The sequence below is a fragment of the Lacerta agilis genome, chromosome 9, assembly GCF_009819535.1.
Source record: "Lacerta agilis isolate rLacAgi1 chromosome 9, rLacAgi1.pri, whole genome shotgun sequence".
In the NCBI taxonomy this organism is placed as follows: Eukaryota; Metazoa; Chordata; class Lepidosauria; order Squamata; family Lacertidae; genus Lacerta; species Lacerta agilis.
The window spans coordinates 22077997-22098317 of record NC_046320.1 but is presented as its reverse complement, the minus strand read 5'-3'; the positions used below and the strand labels follow the sequence as shown (position 1 = coordinate 22098317).

General features: G+C 42.5%; 1 protein-coding gene across 1 annotated transcript in view; it reads right to left on the bottom strand.

The window, feature by feature from the left end:
• The window catches only part of SCFD2 (sec1 family domain containing 2), a 136957-nt gene extending 118006 nt beyond the window's left edge, over positions 1–18951 (bottom strand). The window contains exons 1-3 of the mRNA XM_033161094.1: positions 17820–18951; positions 16347–16515; positions 1023–1150 (exon numbers count right to left, since the gene is read on the bottom strand). Of these exons, the coding sequence (XP_033016985.1) occupies positions 1023–1150; positions 16347–16515; positions 17820–18678 (1156 nt within the window). The 5' untranslated portion in view covers positions 18679–18951. The remainder of the gene's footprint in view (positions 1–1022; positions 1151–16346; positions 16516–17819) is intronic.
• Positions 18952–20321: the final 1370 nt, after the last annotated feature.

Genomic DNA, 20321 nt, shown 5'->3' with positions numbered 1-20321 from the left:
GGGGGGCATAGCCCTGGGCATACGATTTTTTAGAGGGCTCCCATGCAGGGACTCCTGTCCTGCCCTGCCTGCCGCTGGGGGTTTCTGGGCCCTGGAGCGGATGGACCTTGCCACCACATCCCTGGCCCCCTCGCTGAATGGCCCCCTGGGCCAGCGTTGGGCAGTTTCACCTGCCAGGGGCCGCATCAGCCAGCCTCCTCCCTGCACAGGCGGTGCAATGCAGTCCCGCTTGGCTCTGGTAGTGAGAGCCAGGCTGGCCTGGCGCACAGGCTCTGTGAACCCTCCACACCCTGGGGGTGTCGGCAGCAAGGGCTGGGCTGGTGCGGTGGGTTCTGTTCCCCCTTTATGCCCCGTCTCTGCCCGGCATGTGTGTGCACACGCCCCGGTTGCCAGCAAATGCTGCAATACCACTGGAGGAGGAGAAGGATGCTACTAGTCTCTTAGAAGGCAAGATAAGATAAATGACCTTCCACCTGGGACAATTCATCCCTGCTTTGTCAGCCTATTCACTTGACAGCATTGAATTCCTAGTTGCTTAAGGCATATACAACGTTGCCCATATGATATACAAGGTTGCCCCGTGATACTGAAGGCAAAGAAAGCAATACAGAATGAGACAAGAGTTGTGCCGCAGTCGTAAGTGGAAACTGAGAAAACTGCAGTTTTTTTGGGCACAGGAACAAGGCTCTGAATAACCCATTCTGTCCCCAGGCTCATACTTCAAAGCATTAAAGGCAAGAGGTGACATTGTATATTTTTATGAGTGTATTATCAGCCTGTAAGTCAGGCTACAACTGTGTAACATTTTGAATCCATTTCAAGACACTGATTGATAACTCACAAAGCTCCAAAGAAACTGATTGCTAAAACACATGGCTCGTCACCAAACCGCAGTTAACAACCTCAGATTTATTTAAAGACAAATGATTTCAGAACAATCAGCATCTGAGAAATAACTACACTGATTAAATGGCTGGACACAGATTAAGAGTACGCACAGGCCCTCTCCGAGACTTACTTACCCATGCTCATCTTGATTGGCAAATTTTCTCTGCTTGCAGCTTCCACTAGGTGTCTCCTGACTTCCATCACAGCTTCTTTCTGCTTGAAATTCATCAAGGACTCCCACAGAGATTTAGCAGCTGGATCACTATGTATAAAAAAAGAAAAAAAGCACCCAGGTTTACACCAAACATCTGCTAAGAATCAAGCAAACGGACTGGAGCTTAGTGATTTCTACAATGTGGATAGCCTATTTACTTTCAAGTATGGAAATAAAGCTCAACTTTTTCAGAAAGAGTTGCTCTCTCTTCAAACTAAGAATACATGGGCTGATTTGGTAACTTGTTTTATTAACAGGAGGTTATCCATTTAATAGATTCTGTTACCACAAAATTATTAAGAGAATACAATGGTACCTCAGGCTAAGAACTTCTGGAGGTCCGTTCTTAACCTGAAACTGTTCTTAACCTGAAGCAGCACTTTAGCTAATGGGGCCTCCCGCTGCTGCTGCGCCGCTGCATCATCCTGAAGCAAAGTTCTTAACCCGAGGTATTACTTCTGGATTAGCGGAGTCCGTAACCTGAAGCATCTGTAACCCAAGGTACCACTGCAGTTAAGCAGTGGCTTGCGCAAACAACCAAAGCTACAAAGAATATTAATGACGACAAAAACAGCAACAGTTTCAGTATAACAGACTTTCTTCTGAAATGCACTCTCGTGACTATACTTTTTGAAATGAAAAGCTGTTCGCGAGGTTCAGAAGCAACGGTGGGCTTTGTGAAGCCGCTGATACAAGCAGAATATTAAGTAAACTTTCATATGGCCATTGATGAAAAGTGGATCTGGCTGAGCTGGAAGGTGTTGCATTAAATCTCACCTCATTCATTTTTACATGTCTTCTCTTTTGCTCCCCTGCCCGCCCCTGACTTCATGCAAATCCAGGACTGTGTTGAGGCACTACAAATCCTCCAATGGGGGCTGCATGAAGACATACATTTTCTGTTATATATGAAGGCATAACTTTATGCTGGGTCAATCTTGAATGGCGTACAAAAGTGCTCTATATCTCAAATATGTCAATATTAATTGTGATCACAAGGAACTATAACTTTTAAAAGAAAAAGAAAGAAAAATCAATACCCATGAGAAAGCTCCTTGGCAGAGAGAAAAGTTTATTGTCAAGTCATGCTAATATAGATTTTAAAAGTCCTGGAGGGCAATGATTTCCTTCCCCGGCTTTTGTTTTTTACAAGCCAATTTCTTCCCAAAGTTGTAGGTTTGCTTTGCAAGGCTACTGGGAATTGTTTAAAAATACGTTGAGAATAGCAGGCTCTGCTTAAAAGCAAAGTAGAAAATATGGCAAACTGGTACATTTGAAGACTTGCAATATCAAAAGTGGATGTTTTGTAGAATTATTACTGCTTGCAAAAGATGGGGGAAAGGAGATATACACTGTTTCTACACACTTATTTCTATACACAGATTCAGCTCTCTAGCCAAGTGATAGGATAGCACCAGGAATAGTATCTAAACAAATGGCTTTGGACAAAAATAAAATTTGTAGCTAAAGAGAGTAGTTAATTGAGACTCCTGCCCTCACAATGGTTTCTAGTGATGGACCTAGCTTTCAGATTTGGACCTGGCAATTCTAACACATGTCTTCATACCATGAGGGTTGTCCACTAATATGCCCTGTAAAGTGGGCAACCTCTGAAGCCAACAGCAGCCACACATTCCATGCAGGATACTGCTGCTAGTCTCCTAATACAACCGAGCTAGAGTCCACACCACCATTCATCAGATTTCTCAACATGATCAAAGCGATGAGGTTCTACACAAATACTGCTTGCTTCCCCGCGTTCTTCAAATCTCAGCTCTAGGGTCTGTTCTGAAGCCCCTAACGCAGACATGGAAAATGTGAATAAATAAATACGTGCCTGAGCTTGTTCAGAGTGCATACATGATACCTTGACCAAGAAAAACTGGCATTCACACGACTGGGACCGGGGCTTTTATGAGTTTTGGAGATGATTCAAAGAGAAAGCATGCATGACCTTCTATTTGTTCATTTGATGTTTTAATGTAAACCGTTTGGAAATACCCCCACCCTTTAAAATATAAAGCAGCATAGAAATGAAATAAATAATAATAACAATAAGCTTCATGGGGGTGGGGGTGGCGCCTTGACATTCCATTGTGGCGATTGTAACCTAGGGTTGATTTGGCGATTAGCTGATATATGCCAGTTTCTAACACTGGTGAGTGTGTGCAGAGCCACCAAAACAGATGGACAGTACATGCAGTTTTGACACCACCAATGCCCTGAAACAGGATATTGACACTATCAGAGTTACCCATAATGACTATTTGTCAAGCAAGCACCTTTGAAAGCCGTGTGTGGATTACCAGACCCACAACTTTTGCTACAGGGCACCAGCACTCTTTGCTCAATCAGATTGCCTGTAATTCTGACACCCGAGAAAGTTTGGCTTCCTCATAGGCTTTCCTCCATCTCTTTGGTTCCAAGTAAATATGATAGGACAACTCACAAAGCATTCAGGGATCATGTTTCAGAGTGATCTCCAAAATCCCCAGGCAAGCTCCTGAGAAAGGGGCTCCTCCTAATGTCACATCCTGAGTAAACAATGCTGAATAGTCCAAGATTTTAAGGATTTTGTTTTATTTTATTGCAGACAGAGATGCTGTATCAGTTTACAGCTTGGCCCGAGTTTGAAATCACGTCCACTGCCAACATGACTTCTGTCTGAAATGAAACATTAAGCATGCATATATCCTGGTTTCGAACAAATGCCAGTTGGAGTTTGCTGGGAGCTAACAGGAAATGCTAATCTCATGATAAAGTGCAGCTCTGTTTTAATGCAGAAGAGTCGTGAACTGTGGTCCAATGAAATGTAAAGTAGGCAGTGGTTCTGGAGAAAGAGAAATACGGGGTCCCTGTTTAGAAACTGTATCAATGTTGTCACATAATCATAGGATTGTGGATCTGGAAGGTGCCATGAGGGTCATCTAGTCCAGTGTTTTTCAACCACTGTTCCGCGGCACACTAGTGTGCCGTGAGATGTTGCCTGGTGTGCCGTGGGAAAAATTGAAAAATTACTTTATATATAATCAATATAGGCACAGAGTTAAATTTTTTAACATTTTCTAATGGTGGTGTGCCTCGTGATTTTTTTCATGAAACAAGTGTGCCTTTGCCCAAAAAAGGTTGAAAAACACTGATCTAGTCCAACCTTGTGCAATGCGGGAATCTTTCACCCAACGTGGGGCTTGAACCCATGACTCTGGGATTAAGAGTCTCATGCTCTACTGGCTGAGCTATCCTTTAAAACAAAATTTAGATTGTTAACTGTGTAGTGGGACAAAACTGGTGTTTCATGCCTAACTGAAGCCAGAGAGATACATTGTGTTAGGGTTAGTTTATAGTGTGTCCAAAAAAAACAAAAAACCCTGTTACCATCTAACTTGTGATGTTACAGTTATAATAGTTAGCTGGAGGATGTAGCTTTTTATATGCTTCAGTTTATTCACAAAGTGATGGGTCCTTTACTGGGCATTCCATTCAAACGTAGTGGTTCATAATTATAGGCCAATCAAAATTCAGAATTTCACTGAGAGCCTGGTAATTGGTTGGAGAGTTGCAACCGGAGAGAACAGAAAGGTAGGCTCAGCGCTGTTTAAGAGCCTAAGAAGAAAACCTTTGAGAAACGAAAGAAGAGGCTCTGAAGAGGCAAGGCAAAGAATGTGGCGTGGAAAGCAGCAGCAGCAGCAACCAGGACTAAAGTGGCTGAAGTCCAGAGAGAGGCTAGGACCTGAGAAATCCCTTTGGCAGAAGGCAGCTGACCATGAAGGAGACAACACCTTAAAGATGAAGTCACTGAAAGCAGAAACTAAAAAGGTCTTCTAGTGGAGAGGAAGACCATAGCAGCAGCCCTTTGAAAAAGTTGAAGGCAACGTGTCAGTCACAGCGTTCAAAAGTTGCCAGGTATCAGGCAAATTTTGCACCTGTCTATGGGCCACTTGTGACCAAGTCAAGATGGCGCCTGGTGTCTCCACCATTGCCTGGAGATCCTTGGATCTTGACTGTTTTCACACACACTAGCAATACATCCTACAGAATAGAATTCTATTCTATTCTATTCTATTCTAGCTGCACAATCAGAATGAATTGCAAGGACGAAAATATTGGATTGGAAAGTATGATTTTTCAAGCCACCTGGCCCCAAAATAGCAACTAGGCATTCTGTTTTGGCAACTGTAACTCAAGGAGCCATTTGGCGCCTAGCCAAATCTGAGTTTCTAATACGGGTCAGCCGGTACTTTTCAGATGTGCTTAGATATTTGCAACACACAAAATGTGGCAGGAGGCATGCACGAAAGTCCCAATGCTTCCCCCCCACATTGCTTCCCCACACATTGCTTCCCCCCTGAACTTCCCGGTGTTGTGTGGGGTTGATTTGTGGCGGCTTCTATTCATGCCTGCTCAAGTGGTTGCAGACCTTGTTTGATAAGTGTCGCCAATCTCAGGGACAGTTCCACCACATTCAAGACAGCATGAGTCAGTGCCCTGCAGAACTGCTGCATTCAGTATGGGGATGGTTTGGCATTGATCATGCACACCCCTGCCCTTGGCCATGGATACAGAGATCATGCATTCACGGAAATGCCTTAGCATGCCTATAATTTATCATGCATATGTGACAGGAATACCTGCAGTCAATAATATAAAGGTAGGATAAATAAATGATAACAAGCCTTCCCTTTCAGGTTCGTGAATGTGTGGGAAAACAGGGTAGTGACATTGGCTGAGGGCTACTAACTTATATAGACTTTTACGGTTATGGCCTATGCTGGTATCCAGTTTGAGAAATATACTCATGTAGAAAATTCTCACATATAAAGCAACTCCTTCACAAGGAACAACAGATTGAAAATATCCAACAATACTGCTCCCACTTAGGCTAATAAATACAATCTGATACAGCAAACAATTCCCAGCTTCCTAGTCACAGAGCATTATCCTCATTTGGATTAATGGCATTTAAAATTCCCATAATTTTTCAAAGCAAAACATGCAGTTGCATATTTTAAAAGCCAGACAGTCAACATTAAAGAACGTAAGTATTTTCTTGAGCAATTTAAGCTTATTCCTCAATTTCATTCCAACTCCTCGAGCCACTTTGATGGCGTAATCTGCTCTAGACTCAATTTAACTGTGTGTCTTGGCAAATACTCAAAAGTTAGAGATTATTATTTGATTCAGATGCCAAAAGGCTTAAGAGATATAGCCCTAGAAGCAGAGCAATAGTATCAAGGTTTTTGTATTTTTAACCATAACCTACTTTTTGCATCTATGAAAGGAAACTGCCACATCCAAAGATCAAGTGCTCAAATTAGTCCACCGCTGGCATAACCTGAGGCATAAAGCATCAACAACTACAGAGTATTCAGTGCCCCAGTCAGATGTTACACACACTTTTCTGTGCATGAATAACTCAGATTATTCATCCCAGGGCTGGTTTGAAGGCACATGCTAAACGTTCCATGACCGAAGAGGAGGCAAACTTCGCAGTCTCTCAAGGCAAACAGATGCCAACCAACAAAATGTAAGGGAAATGTTATTCTATTCATTGCATGCTTTTTCAAAATTACCAGCCATAGATAGCAATTAATCACCTCAGCTTTTCAGTTAAGATCACCTGCCTACACATACCACAGCTAGTTATCTGAGGCCTAAATGAACAAAAAGGAAACACTGCCCCTTGTCTAATCATCTGGAGGCAATTTTTACTCATCACTCGTGATCAGGACAACTGTTTATAAGCCTGCATGACTGACCAGATGTAACTATTTTGCTATTTAACCAGTACTTCTAAATTTATGTGCAATAAAGACAGACTATATGCATCCTGTATGCACACAGATATTTCCAGGGTGAGAGGAATCCCAGACATGGGGCTGCCCAGAGCCTATAAATATGACACTGATAATAATGAATATGAGAGACATGTTCAGTCCTAGTAATTTGAAATATTTTTCTAGTTTGGGAAATGGCATTATGGGAACTGGCTGCGCACCAAGTTAATTTTTGGCACACATATATTGTTACAAAAGCCCGGCACCTGCACCCTCTCTCTGCCAAGCAGTGGCCAAGGCGCATGGGGTCACAGGAGCACACACAGGGTCTGTGTCCCTTTGGAGAATAGAAGACATGGAAGAGACTGTCGTGCTTTACGAAATATGGCTTTATTCACATATTTTCACCTTCAGTCTGCGTGGAAGGGAGTCCAGCACGGCCCAGAACATTGCAAGCAGTCCCTCCTTCTCCCTCGCCAAAGTATTAAATATAATTTTTTTCTTAATTCTTTTAGAGAGAGAGAGAGAGAGAGAGAGAGAGAGAGAGAGAGAGAGAATGAATAAGATTTTCAAGATAAAAATATCACGTATATCAGGCCAGGACTGTAAGACTGCTTTTAAAATATTGTTTCAGATGACATTATTTACCACTAATGTGTTTTGCATTCCAAGTAATGTATGGTTTCTTAAGGGTGGTACAATTTAGTGACCTTGATACAAAGAAAAGACCCTTACACAGAAGATCAATTCATTGCAAATCAGCGTTTGTATGTAGGAAGCCATTTTCTGACCCTTTCCCTTAAAGTTAATATTATGTTTATTTATTTTTCGTGGGGGGGGGGAGAGAAACAAGATGGATAAATTATGGTACAAATGGGAATATAGATACTAATCAACAGCAATTCCTTTTCCTTCGTAGCTACAAAGGAATAGGTACAGGGTAATAATCCATGATGCTTTTATCGCTTCTTTATACAGGTATAAGCAAAAGCAGTTAGAAAGTAATTAATTTTAGACTGACAGTTTTAAGGAAAGCCTTCACTAGTTACTAGATTGCTCATCAATAAACAGAAACTGGATACATCGCTTGGCCTTAAGAAATTCAGTGGCCTCAATTTCTCCTGTAAGAGAACACTTCTTTTGGTGCAAATGGATAAAGTGGTTTAGACATATGTTTTCAGAGGCATGGTGTGTGGAGACAGTGGGTTTCCAATTGAAAACATCTGGGAATATCCCAAGGCTATAACATTCCTGGAGTTCTTCCAGATTCAAGTGGCAAGGATGATTTGCACGTTTGAGGGGGGAGGGAGCATTGTTTTATTCAACTGATGGCAAAAGTCAGTCTCCCAAACAAAAGTCTGTTTTGGAGAAGTGCGAAAGATATTGGAAAACATCTTTTTAAATGAACACCAGAGTAGCAATCATACATTTACATAGCACACAATTCCTCCTGTTGTTTCTGCTGCTAGTGGAATGTAGAATCATCTGCATGCAATTCTCAAGGGTCCACAGATTATGAGTGGTCTTGGTAGCCATGTCAACATTTGCGATCACCCGTATCCTACCCGCTCGTCCCTGAATTTGTATTGCATCTCTGGCATGAGGTCAGAGACGATCGCCTTCTCCCAGCCCAAGACAGAGTTTGACAGAGACACGGCACCTTCACAGTTGCACAGTTTAGAAACCCAGCACAATAACCACAGGGATGATCCCTGCATCCTCTCCGGAGGGATTTGTTATGTTGACAAGCAAGCGAACCCAGCCTTTCCAGTTTGCAAAGCTTGGAGCCAGGGTTTGTGGAGCTTCCTTGTAGGTGACCTGCACATCCAAAGCTCAGCCCAACAACGAGGTTGGTATCAGTCTCTCTTCACCTCTAAACTGGAGAGGAAAGTTAAGGCTCTTTTGTTACCCCCACCAGAAGAAAATGGAATGCTTCCCAGAGTGAGAATGGGGGGTGGGATTTTGGTCAGCTTTCTATTCTAGTACTTTTGTGAAAATAGTAAGCCGGACGACGGCAAAATGTCCCTTTATTTCAATTATAAAAAATATGAGCTATGGTATTTACGCACAAGAGATAAGCAAACATGTCAAGAGTTGTGCGTCCTGAAAAAACTGTAAATGTGACTAGGTGCACAACATACAGCTGGGGATGTTTAATGGGATAAAATGAGCACAAGTTGGCCTGCTGTGGTCAACTAATTTTTTCAAAGCAGTATTTTTACTTGCCAAACCCACAAAAGTAAACCCATATCTTAAGCATGTAGCAAACATTTCCTGCATCCCAACATCTTGTAAACTTGTAGAATAGGGCAAACATCTTAATCCTCAGGGTTTTTTTCTATTTAATGTTATCTAAAAGGAACAGAGAAACGCGCGCACACAAAATGTTCAGACAAAAAAAAAAAAAAATCACAATATGTTTTTTGGATTTAGAATACCAGATAATGTTTTAAGGCATATTTGAGTGTCTGTGATAACAAATAACTTGATACACTTAGTCCCTGGATGTGCGCAATGCAATCCAGCTGTCTAGAAAATAAAATGTTTACAAAGGAAAAACATTCCATCTCTGTTTATTACATCCTGCAACACCAAGCTTCATAAGGCTAGCGTAGGATTTTTTATTGTTGCTAATCCGGGAAATATAACTGTTAGCGCAATTCATTTCATTCTGTAGCCTTCGGCTTTTTCAGACCCAAAACCTAGCTTGCACACCAAACCAGAAACATGAGATTAATATCCAATTTATCTATGTCATCTTCATTCTCTCTTTCTCTCCTCTCTTTACAAGACTAAAGGCACCATTAGGGCCAACAAAATGTATTTTGCTATCTCAAGATGGTGCCTCCCTCATTCCATGACCAGAAGCTGACTGTTAATTTCACTTCAACACCAAAAATATGGTAGCATCTGATGTCAGCAGGGCAATTTCAAGAGGGACGACAGGCTGTGTAGCACATAAAGCTCTGATATCCAACTAAGGGAAATGGCTGGGCCTGCAGTACATTCCTGTCAGATCTCTCTGAAACATTTGATGCTGCTGTTCAGTTTACTAAGCAGCAAGTCAGTATACTTGCTGTATACGCCCAGAGTGGCTGGGGAGACCCGGCCAGATGGGCGGGGTATAAATAATAAATTATTATTATTATTATTATTATTATTATTATTATTATTATTATTATTATTATACTATGCCTATATTGGCCTCAAAGTCTTTCAAATTGCAGAAAATAAGGTAGGATTACGCAGATGAAGCAATATACAGCTCCACTTGCCTACCACTAGGTGGCAAATTCCTAAAATGATGTATATTTCTAATGGGGGTGGGTAGGGAAAGGAGGGAAACCCCCTTGTGCTAGCAGGAATGTGACTTCCGCAAGCATGGTGGGTTAATAGAATCTGAGCCGTGATCCTTCAGATTCACAAACCCCGCTTGTTCCTGAACAATTAGTTCTTAGGTGTCCTATAAAAAAATATATTAATACATTAAATGCATACACTGAAGAATTGTCTGTCACATTACGCTTTTAAAAAGTTCTGATCTTTATAGCATGTCTGTTCCTTGACAATTCATTAGATACATAACGGTTTTCAAACATTCTTCTTTTGTGCTTTAAAAGTGCAAACAGTTACTTAATAGGAAAAGAAAAGAAAAGGCTGATGGAAGAGGAGTCAATAACAAGGTGCTGACAGCTGAATCTACATTCAGGGATTGTAACCACGGCCAAGTCCATTTTTGCAGATGTGGCAGCTAGTTATTCACAGGACTCCTGGTGCATGCAGAACGCTTCGTTCATATCTATGTGGAGTAGATTTAAATAAGGAAACTCAAAATATATTTAGGTCATTTTCATTCACCCACCCATTTACTGTATATAAGACAGAAATTCTGATGCTAAAAAATGAATAGAATTTGCTTCCATCTGAATATTTTTCTATTTGGAAAGAGCTATCATTTGCTACAAGACACTCTGATTGCTTTCTTATCCTCTTGTTTCCTCTGGGTTTAAACCACACTCATCAAAACAATTCATACAATTTGTATCAATAATCTATTCTAATATATATTATAAAGCTTGTATGGAGATTAGTATGACACAGGTTATCCATGCCTCCCCTTCCACAACTTTACTTTCTGTCATAAAAATGTAAACTTCTAAATAGTTTTTATGCAGATGTCAAACAATTACAGTATATAAACTTGAAGATTTTATATCTTCAACAATTTTAGGTTATATATTAGTGATTAAGATTTAAATTACTGTATATATTTTTAACTGTTGCTATATCTGTATTGTCCCTGTTATACCCAATTGTAAATTCAAGTGTATCCCTATCATGTTTTATGACTTTCCTGATATTGTATGTGAGCTGGAACTGGTCTGTGACTGAATTAATAAAATTATTATTATTATTATTATCATCATCATCATCACTATCATTATTATATCTTAAAGGCTACGGATTTGCAGCTGATAAATCTGCACAGCCATGGGGAGATTGGAATTTCACATGTTTCACAAAGTTCTATAGTGCCCCCCCAAAATTGCACATTTTCCGTGGGTGCCCAAATATAGAAAGTAGTATCACCTTTATTTGCTTTCTTTAAATATTTATAAACTGCACTTTCATTAAAAAAAACACAATGAAGGAGTTCATGTTACCATTGTAATAGATAGATAGATAGATGATAGACATAACTTCATAGTTATGATCCATAAGTTTTATTTAATAATATATAAACAGTATACTTAAATAAAATAGATTATCACTCTCCAAAAATATATATTCTCTGCAATCCATTTCTATTAAATGACCAATGTGTGAGCAATTATAGCAAGAAGGTTTTCTCGATGGAAAATTCTGCACATGACTAATATGATTTACAGTAAACAGTTTTAAGGACATTGCTGCATTTTTCAGTTTATCAGGTGGTTGTGTTTGAAGTCCAATAACTTTAAGAGCACAGAGAATTTAAAATTTTCATCTGTAAAGAAGTTAATTTTTTCCCTAGATTTAAGGAAAGACTCTGCTTTACAGCCCTACATCAACCATAAATATTCATTAAATCTGCTTGCTAACTCCATAAACTAAGCCCAGATGTTTTGGCTGGAAACACATTTATTTACTTATTTTAAAAATACATATAGCATGCTGTAGAGAAAGGAGATCTTCTTTCTCCGTTATCCCAGTACATTTGAAATACTTAGAAGAAACATCTACTAAAATGTGAACTACCTGACGGTGGATTCCAAACTCTAGGTGTGTATATATCACACACACCTTTATTCAGAAATAACAAATTCTACAAAATTCCCATCACTGTCAACAAACATTTTATGAAGAATGACATCTGAGCCGAAGTTCACTGCCAAAACAGTAATTCAATTCAAATTTAAATTGATTTCTTTCAGAGTTGAATATTGCAAACATTAATTCAGACTACAGTTTAGGATACATTTCACAAGTCTAGCTAACTGCAGCCAAATATTTATTTCAAATCAGTATCTGAACTTCTCCTCTGCAGCTAAGTCTTAAGGACCTGCCATCATTGTGTATTCCCTCTCCTTCCCAGATTCCCTTCCCCAAGTATTCTGTTATTCTCTTCTTCCCTACAGCCCGGTCTTCCAATATTCCTTTCCCGGGCCCTTGCTTTCCTAAATGTCCACTTCTTTTTCGCTACTTCACTTTCCCTGCGAGTCCCTTATTTAGGATCTGAGCAACTGAGCCAATGGTATCCAGAGACACTTGGGGCAAGACTGGCTGGGGCATAGCTGTCAACCCTCCCTGCTGTTTCCCAATGCTATAATAAGGGAATTTCCCGCCAAAAAAGGGGGGAAAGGTTGACAGCTATAGGCTGGGGCTGATGGGAATTGGAGTCCTACAGTATCTGGTGAACCACAGATTCCCAACCCCAGCATTATGGCAAATCTGGTAGCAGCACTTCAAAAATTGGCCCTACCTGGAGATGCCAGAGGTTGAACATGCAAATCTCTGCATACTAAGCATCTGATCCGCTTTTAAGCTACAGCTCTCACAGCAAAATTCCTAAGCATTTTATAGTACAGCAATGGAAAGCAACCATTCAAGTCACTCTTATGTCTGACACAATGCTTGAGGGAACAGTGTATGTCATTGCTTCAAAAAACAAAGGTTCTACATAAAAATGGGCCTTCTGTGGGGTAGTTCCCACTTGTGGAATGCTTTCCTCAGGGAGGTATGCAGGGTGTCATCACAATCTGATTTTTAGGCACCAGGCAAAAACTATAATCTTCCACTCGCTTTTTTGGGGGGGGGGGGGTGAGTTGGATCTTGTGATGGCCTGGGACTCGGGCTCGGACTCGGACTCGGAGCCGGAGGAGTCGCAGCCTACACCGGACCCTCTGCCTGGGACATCGGCTGAACCAAGTCTGGGGCCTGGTCCTGAGGAGCCTGAGTCTGCTCAGCCTCCCCTGCAACAAGACTCAGCTGAGCCGAGTCTAGGGCCTGAGTCTGCCTTGGTTCCAGATGCAGGGGATACCTCGTTGCCATCAGCGAGGTCGTCACCAGCAGCTGGCTGGGGCTGAGGTGGCTCCTGGGTCCTGTAACCCACCGGCATCTCCCGAGCTGCAGAGATTCAGGCCTGATAGAAGGAGAGACCTGAGTACTCGCAGGAGGAGTGCTCGCCTTCAGGCAAAGCGAGGGAATGAGTCGCCAGGGGATCGGGGCCGTCCATTACCCTGTTCTAGATAAAAGGCAGCCAGATCCCGCCCCAAATTGCGGGAGCAACATTGTTGGTTGCTAGAGCCTGCCAGTGTTCCTGCCTTGCTTTCCCTGCCTGAGTTCCCGACCTACGTACCTGTTCCTGACCTCACCTGATGCCCTGCCCTGCCCTGCCCTGCCCCCCGCTTTGGCTACTTCGGACTGTCTCAACCCTAAACCTACGAACCACGGACCAGACTAGGACTTCGCCTCTTGGGTAACCCTCAGGACCAGCACAGATCTGCTCTTTTACACATGCTATCAGTGAACATTGTAGGTTGCTTTTACTCTTGTGCCACTCTGTTCTGCCTTAGTCAGACCACACTTGGACTGCTGTGTTCTGGCCACCACAATTTAAGAAGCATGTTGACAAGCTGGAAGGTGTACAGAGGAGGGCAACCAAGATGTTCAAGGGTCTGGAAAGTGCTTGAAGGAGCTGGGTATGTTTAGAGGAGACTGAGATATGATAGCCATCCTCAGATATCTTAAGGGCTGTCACATGGAGGAGGGAGCATGCTTGTTTTCTCCTGCCCTGGAGGGTAGGACTCAAACCAATGGCTACAAGTTGCAAAAAGGAAATTCCAACTAAACTTTCAGGGAAATTTTTCTGACAGTAGGAGCTGTTCTGCAGTGGAACAGATTCCCACAAGAGGTGGTGGACTCTCCTTTCTTGGACGTTTTTAAACAGAGGTTGGATGGCCATCTGTCATGGATGCTTTAGCTGAGATTCCTGCATTGCAGGGGGTTACACTAGATGACCCTTGGGATCCTTTCCATCTGTAAGATTCTATGATTCTGTGAAATAAATATATAATAAAAATAATACAGGATTTCAAGAGCAGCTCAAATGCAGTATCTATGACTGCTCCAGGAGCTATGTATGCTTCCTTCCCATACATAGGGGAAAGTGGTTTTAAACTTGGGCTAAAGAGGTCAGTGCATGGAATGAACTAGTTCACTGAACTAGCTGAAAAGTCTCTGAACTACACGTGAAAGTAGTTCCCATAATTGCTGGGTGAATTAGTGGTCACTTAAGTTATTTTCAGGATAGAACTTCAATTCATCTCCATTCCATCCCCACCTGCCCTGCTGAAGACCCAGACTCTTAGCTTTCCTTCAAAAGGAAGTCAACTGGACACCTATAAAGAGTTGAAAAGCAAAGGGTGGAGGCAGCTTTCTATGACTTATTAGGCAGAGTCACTGTTGTTGCTAAGGTCATTTAGTCACTTAATCATGGCTGCTAAGTAATCAGAAAGAAGGGATGTGAGGCATTTCTTGTATCTTCCAAAACATTCAGAAATCAAAGCACGGCTTCTGATTGGCTGCAGGAACCTCCTGCAGCCAATCGGAAGCTGCAGAAGCCCCGTCGGACATTTGGGTTCCAAAGAACGTTTGCAAACCGAAACACTCACTTCCGGGTTTGCGGCGTTCCGGAGCTAAAACATCCAAGTACCAAGGCGTTCAGGATCCAAAGTATAACTGTATCTCTGTTTTCCAATAGCAGTACCTGTTGGGTACTTTTCATTTCAAAGCATAGGAACAAAGCAAATTATGCCTTTAACAGTTGTGTGGCTCCCATAAACAGGGTAAGTCTTTTCTAGTATGGGAAAAAAGTATAGGAAAAGCTAGTACAGTATAGGAAAAGCTGCATCTTTCAACATTCTGTCTCTCGGGCATCTTATTACTTGCATGTGACTCCTGATTAACTTTTGGACCCTTCAGCACAGTAGCTTGTAAACATTCTGAATGTTGAATTCGGGGGGGGGGATGCTGATTAACTTTTTATAAGCTAAAACGTTCATTTGGATGTAGGGCTATAGCTCGCTTGGTAAAGCATGAGACTCTTAATTTCTGAGTCATGGGTTCGAGCCCCACATTGGGCAAAAAGATTCCTGCATTGCAGGGGGTTGGACTAGATGATCCTCTGTGATCCTATGAACTTGAACTGAACTAGTTCCTTTTTGTATAGAGGGAACCTGAACTAGATCCCTTTTTAAATTAGCTTTCTAAACACCGGAAGGGGTACATGGGCAAAAGAAAATCACTCTGCTAGGCAGCCACCATTTTAGATGCTAGCAACGATGATGCAATAGCAACATTTTGGTATGTGAAATTGCCATCATATTGTGGTGTTTGAGTTAATGATCAATATCTGAATAGACAAGTAAACATCAACTTTCTGGCAGCTTATGGTTGGCATCGCAATAGATAAAGGTAAAGGGACCCTTGACCATTAGGTCCAGTCGTGGATGACTCTGGGGTTGCGGCACTCATCTCGCATTACTGGCCGAGGGAGCCAGCGTACAGCTTCCGGGTCATGTGGCCAGCATGACTAAGCCACTTCTGGTGAACCAGAGCAGCGCACGGAAACGCCGTTTACCTTCCCACCAGAGCGGTACCTATTTATCTACTTGCACTTTGACGTGCGTTCGAACTGCTAGGTGGGCAGGAGCAGGGACTGAGCAACGGGAGCTCACCCGTTGAACCGCCTTCTGATCGGCAAGCCCTAGGCTCTTTGGTTTAACCCACAGCGCCACCCGCGTCCCTTGGCATCACAATACAGATGCACATATACATCCAGCCTACATTTTTAGTCTCCAGCCCAGCAAAGGAATATGCATGCAAAACCTGCTCGTGACTACATCTCTCTTTTCCTGGGCTAGGTAACAGTGCAGAACTCAAATGCAACATAGCATTAAAAGAATACCACACACATGGAAGTTTCTTACTTTGGTTGTGCCAAGCAGCCTGGTGCTACAATACTGCAACTTGCATCATCACTCTGCAGGTTTGTGAGTTCTACCATGTTGATCATCACATCATTTGTATGACCTGGAAGTTTGGGAAGAGAAGAGAGTATCTTCTCTGCTAGGTTGTCACCATGATGACCAACTGCTCCTGAAAAATAATAATCCATTGACTTAGCAAAAGGTTTATTACATTAAATGAGCATTCAGAACAAAACAAAATCATATGACTGTGTACACAAGAAGAACAGCTGAACAATGTCAATATTAAAATGGCAAAGAAAGTGAATTTTAGAAGTTGACCATTTGGAAGACAGGTATTCAAACAAACAAAGATTGCCATGACTGTTTAAAATGAATTCACACTCTATTCACATAGCAGAAAAACAGTAAACTAGATCCCGGTGTCTAGATCTTATACACAACCATGATTTGACAGTAATTGGAAAGCTGGTTAAATCCTGGCAGATGTGCACATATCGCAGAAGTATGTTTACACTTTAACGGGCATCTCATAGGTTTATTAACTTGGGATGGATTTGAAATACGGTAATCTACAGTCTCCAAGACTGCCTTGGCAAGCCACTTGGATTCTTCCATAATGTTATCACTACTGCCTCTTTCAAGGAAGATGGGAATTATGCCCTCTCTTAAAGTGACACTAACCACCTCCAGGGATCCTACTGAAAGCTCATCCCTGGAAGATTTCACCAGCAAGGAAGAGCAGGAACACAACAAGATGTTTCAACCCTTGAAATAACTTGCCAACCTGCTCAAGTTACACAAGCTGAAAAGTATCCATAACAGCATAACCAGACAGTGTTTAGGGACACCTATCTCCAACTCTTTAAAGAGTAAATACAAATTATTATATCAACAAACTGTAATGCCTTGGTCAAACTTGACTCAACTGGCTTATAATCAGGCATGGCCAAACTTGGCCCTCCAGCTGTTTTGGGACTACAACTCCCATCATCCCTAGCTAACAGAACCAGTGGTCAGGGATGATGGGAATTGTAGTCCCAAAACAGATGGAGGGACAAGTTTGGCCATGCCTGGCTTATATAGTAGCCCAAACTTGATCAGATAAGGAGCTGTCCCTGACAATGAAGTCATTGCCAGTTCCCTCACCCACATATAACCTTCCCTTACTCCAGTACAGAAAACCAGATTTAAAGTGTTTCCTAACATATGTGTTTGGTGATTTCATTTGAGGCAGGTTCTTGGTTGTCACAGCAACCATGAAATCATGTGCTGTTCCAACCAAAGTGGCCCTGGTGTTTATGCTGAAATCTAGGAGCCTTAGAACACTCATTTAAGACCTCCTTCACCAACTCAGGAATGTCAGTAGTTCTGTTCAGAAGTTCCTACAGTCACATACAAAGGCTAGTATTCTTGTAACTAAGGGAAATAGCTTCAAGAAGAAACAAACGGTTAATCCCTCAAACATCTTACCTGTCAAATCTAATGTCCTGTCCACAAAGATGACAGAAGCTCTGTGTTGTGCAGTTTTCCTTCTAGTCTTAGCCTGGGCATAATTTGCCAGATCCCCTGCAATTATCTTACTTATCGTCCCAACAGCAAAACATTCCTCCCGCACATTGAGGTACTCAAACAAACTGTTGAAATCAGACACCAAGGACCTGATCTGAAGCTGCAACTCTGAAGACAGAGATGAAAAATCAACATCACTCAAGTGGGAAATTTTCTTCTTCTCCAGTCTAGCTTTATTGATCCGAGTCAAATCGTCAGCCATCAAAGGGAAAAACAAGGAGAAGACAGGTGCTACAAAGAGATGAGGTGAGATGGGTGCCAAGAACAAAGGGGCATGTTGAACCTCTGCAGTGTAGTTCATGTTTCCCATCCACTGGCAGAGCTTCTCTTCAAACTGTTCAAAGACCACACGGCCTACACCTTCAACATCAGTAGCGCTGGGAGCGTTGTGGGCCTGCAAGTGCACCGCATGGCTGACAGCTGTGAAAACCACGCAGTACTGGAAGCTGCTGAGAGTGACAATGTCACGGATGATGTCCACCGTCCTGCCTTTCAGCAAGCTGCCCACCACAAAGACAGCTTTGGGCTGGTCCGCGCCTCCAGATTCAAAGCTAGAAAACTCCTTGACATTGATCGCCCCAGCCTGCAGCAACCTCCCGGCTCCTCCGCATGCCCAGTGAAGGCTTTCAGCGCAAGCAGGATCCATGAACACAACAGCCCGCTTCGCCTTGGCAAACACCTGCCCCCAAGCTTGCTGGCAGAACTGCGACACCCCAGCAGGGACTGTGGGAGAGGAGGAAGTGGTGGAGGAGGAAGACATCGTGGGAGAGGATTGCTGGAGTCCCTTTGGCACTTCTCAGCGGGTACCACCCCAGACGAGGGGCCACAAGGGGTGTCAGTGAGGCAAAAGTGAAAAGAAGCCCTTTGCTATGTGTTGAAGCGGGAAGTGCACCTCCGAGGCCCGTCAGCCGGCGCGGGATGCTTAAATCAGGCACATCGCAAGCCACTCCGGCACTTCACAAGCGGGTAGCGGAGTTGACAGCACCGCCGGCCTCCACAATCCGCACACGCCTATCTTTGCAGCTGTCGCGCGGATGTGACGTCATCTTCCAGCTCCCGACTCCTATTGGCCGGTCGGGACGACCAGGAGGCAGGGCGCTGTTTCGGGCGTTTGTAACGACGAAGCTCTTTGGCCGGCAACGCGCCCGTCTCACCTGAGGGCGGAAGTTCGCCTACCAACCCGGAAGAGCCGCGGAGGCTGAATGGAGCCTGGGCAACGTGTAGCGGGCGGGACCTCTGAGGGTTGTGCCGGGTGTTTCTCCTACTGTTTTCCATTGTTTCCGGTTCTGAACTGTTCTGTCACGTTTGCCTTATTATTATTTTTAATGACGGTTTTGAAAGATAAAATAAGTATTCGGGGTGTTTTTATGTCCTAGTGATAGCAATTGTAGTAGTAATAGCAAAAGCACACCCGAGACTAACTACAGGTCTCGTCGGCTCCCATTGTCTCATCAGATTTAATATCTGTTAAACAATATATTGTTGAATATCATAAAAGCTGGAAGCCTGAATTCTGTAGAGACTTGTCATAGTTACACCGATTAAATGTGCGTGTGTGGGGGAGGGGGAAGGTTTAACAGGAAAATAATCTGAGAGTTTGAGTTTTAAAGGAGAAGGGTTGAAAATAGTTATTTTTAATTAATGGGTAAGGTTGCAGTCCTAGCTGTACCTAACTTCGTGTAAGCATCCTTGGGGCTTTGTTCTGAGTGAACAGGTTTAGGTTTGTAGCCTCATTAATTTAAAACATTTATTACCCATTCTTCATTGCAAATGCAGTTCTAGAACAGGTTACAATTAAAACGAATCCACCTGCTTGGTGACATTGACTTAATAAGCAAGTCAGATAAATTGCAACCAGCCGGCAATAAGATAAGCATAGATCATGATCCTTTTTGTAATCCATGGAATAAGAGGAGAGTGCTGTTGTACTCAGGTCCTGTTCATAAGCATTTTATACATGAGACGGGATGGTGAATCAACCTTTGTTCTAATCCAGCAGTACCGTCAGGTAGAAGTCCTTGAACATATTAAAATAAGCATGTACACCTACACAACACTGGGAGTGTTATAACTTATGAACAACTAACTTCAGCAAAAAAAGGTGTGCAATTCTTAAACCAGCCCTCTACAAAAGTCCACACAATCCAGACTACAAACTACAGCGCACTACAGGAAGACAGCAGGAACAACAAAATACTGAGATGTACTTCTGGATCTGTTATTCAAGATGACTTGAGTAAATGGACAAAGTTACAAAGAAGCTATCACTAGCTAATCTATTCTGGGGGGAAACCTTCTGTTTTCAAAAGTCATTAATGTAAGTCCCTCTCATAGGCATGATGATTTCATTTGAATCAATATTCAATCACCAGGCCAAACCATTTTAATGCCAGGGTTGAACAA